The sequence below is a fragment of the Miscanthus floridulus genome, chromosome 8 (assembly GCF_019320115.1).
Source record: "Miscanthus floridulus cultivar M001 chromosome 8, ASM1932011v1, whole genome shotgun sequence".
Classification (NCBI taxonomy): Eukaryota; Viridiplantae; Streptophyta; class Magnoliopsida; order Poales; family Poaceae; genus Miscanthus; species Miscanthus floridulus.
In genome coordinates, this window is record NC_089587.1 from 211106941 (window position 1) to 211109253 (window position 2313).

The window sequence follows — 2313 nt, forward strand, 5'->3', positions numbered from 1 at the left end:
TTATAGCTATCTGGGGCCCACTGGCTGCCTACCGGTGGGCCATGCATGAGAGAGGAGCTGCCGCGGACCCGCGGTGATTAGACAGAGAGAGACACGCGGGGCCCCAACTCGCCCTCTCTCGTTGCAGTCGAGCGAATCGACTACTCTACCTTGCTACACACCACCCTTGCTTGCTTCGTCTCCCTCCGCTACACACAAAGACGCGCGTTCCGGTTCCGCTCCAACCCAATCTGGATCGATCCACCCCGGAGCCAGCTCTAGCTCGCTATAAAGTCACCCTCTCCCTTTCTGTCTCCCTCACAACTCAGTTACTCACTCCGGCCTCCTCCAGCTTTAATTTGCAGAGCGACCCCCAGTCCAGCGCGCCCGGGTAGCCCACACACCTTCGTTCCCAGTTCCCACAAGACCACAGCGAGCCAGCGATCGAGCCGCGCGTCGGTGGTGGACGCACGCACATACACGCGGTAGCTTCGTTCTCAAGCTTCCCGGTCCTGCGCGGAGTGTTCGTCGTCGTTCGTTCCGGCAGCAGGCGGCGGCGGCGAAGTACGACGACGACGAGCTAGAGAGCGAGGATGTCGAGCCGAAGGTCGTCGTCGCGTGGCAACATCTCCGAGGACGAGATCAACGAGCTCATCTCCAAGCTCCAGGCCCTGCTCCCCAGCTCCCGCCGCCGCGGCTCCGGCCAGGTGCGTCGTCGTTGCCAACTGATGACCGCTCAACTCGCGTTCGCGTCATTATTGATTCGCTCAACTCGTTAACCATGCCGTAGAGCTAGCTAGCCTCTTAGTCCATAAACAGTGATGTAGTTCGGTTGAGTGGCCAAGCTAATAGTTAAGTAGGTGGTTCCGGGGCTGTTGATTGCTCTCTTTTCTGTTTGAAACATCTAATGCGCGCGGCGCGGATGTAATGTAATGCAGGCGTCGACGACGAAACTGCTGAAGGAGACCTGCAGCTACATCAAGAGCCTCCACCGGGAGGTGGACGACCTGAGCGACCGGCTGTCGGACCTCATGTCCACCATGGACCACAACAGCCCCGGCGCGGAGATCATCCGCAGCATCCTCCGCTCCTGATCACGTACCTCCTACTGCGGCGCCGGCGCCGGGCTGGGCTGCGCGTGAGAGCCAGCGAGGTCAACGCCGGCCTCGCCGACGACGACGAGCGCATCCATTCTCCGGCCGATCCGGCTGGCCACGTGCGGGAGCTGAGCTCAATTAGCTAGCTAGGGTATATATATTTCTCTCTCTCTCTCTCTCTCTCTCTCTCAACAAGTATTATGTGTATCTTTCTCTTCCTTTTACCTGTCTCCCTAGATCTGAGATCATGTAGCTAGCTCCATATCAAAATGTACTAGCTACACGCACACGTATGATGGTCTCTGCTAAGCTTCACTGGGTAGGGTACTACTAGCACTAGGGCCTAAGCAAGCTATCCTCCTCAGCTCCTCACTTTAGCTCCTCGCACTCTCTCGATTCTCGTCGTCGTCCTCCGATCCATATGATGGCTAGCTCCATGTGATCTCTCTGTGTATGTCCTCCTCCTAGCTCGCACGTACCGCCGCCTCAGCTTCTTCTTTTGATGTTCCCTTCACTTGTACTGTTTCCTTGTAAATTTAGTCGGTGGCTTGGATCGAGTTGGCTAGCTCTCTCTACAGTCAAGAGACAACCGACCGACCACTACTACCCTAGAGCAAATTGATTACCATCATGATGATGTACTGTTCAACCTTTTTATTAACGACTTTAATTATACTTGCTACGTACAGTACGTACGTCCTGCGAGAATTAAGTGCTTTATTTTTCACTCACCATGCCATGGTTAAGAAATGCAACCACCGCTGTGTATTTATGTAGTGCTTACTGTATATGTATGGTTTCATGGCTGCTTCCTGGCGCTCGGTCCAGTTTTGTCCGTACGCTGGAACGTGAAATGCCGCGTTTACTTGGAGATTTAATTTGCGGCAAAATGCCGCCTCTACTTGGCAAGCGTATGCATGGCGTCCGTGGCCCCCGCTCGGCACGCCGTGCACTGTTGCGATATGCAAGCTAGCTACTGATACTAGCTAGTAGCGACTAGCCGAGTAGCAGCCGGTTGACGACGACTGTGGCTACTGGCTAGCGAGCTACGTCTACGACGAGCACACGACCGATTGGTGCACGGACGCCGCCGACGCCGACGGCACGCGCACGGCGTCGTGACAAAGCTCTGCGCGCGCTAGCTAGGTGTGCGCGCGTCGACCTCTCCCCCCACTTGGACTTGTCCCTTCTTTTAATTCTCCCACAAGCCTGAAAGGAATCGGTGAGCGGATCAGGA

General features: G+C 55.9%; 1 protein-coding gene across 1 annotated transcript; it reads left to right on the forward strand.

The window, feature by feature from the left end:
* The first annotated feature begins 289 nt into the window (after positions 1-289).
* LOC136474816 (transcription factor ILI5) lies at positions 290-1817 on the forward strand. Its single transcript, XM_066472384.1, has 2 exons — positions 290-686; positions 918-1817. Exons 1-2 carry the CDS (start codon positions 573-575, stop codon positions 1071-1073), a joined length of 270 nt encoding a protein of 89 aa, XP_066328481.1. The 5' UTR covers positions 290-572; the 3' UTR covers positions 1074-1817.
* The last annotated feature ends 496 nt before the right edge of the window (positions 1818-2313 follow it).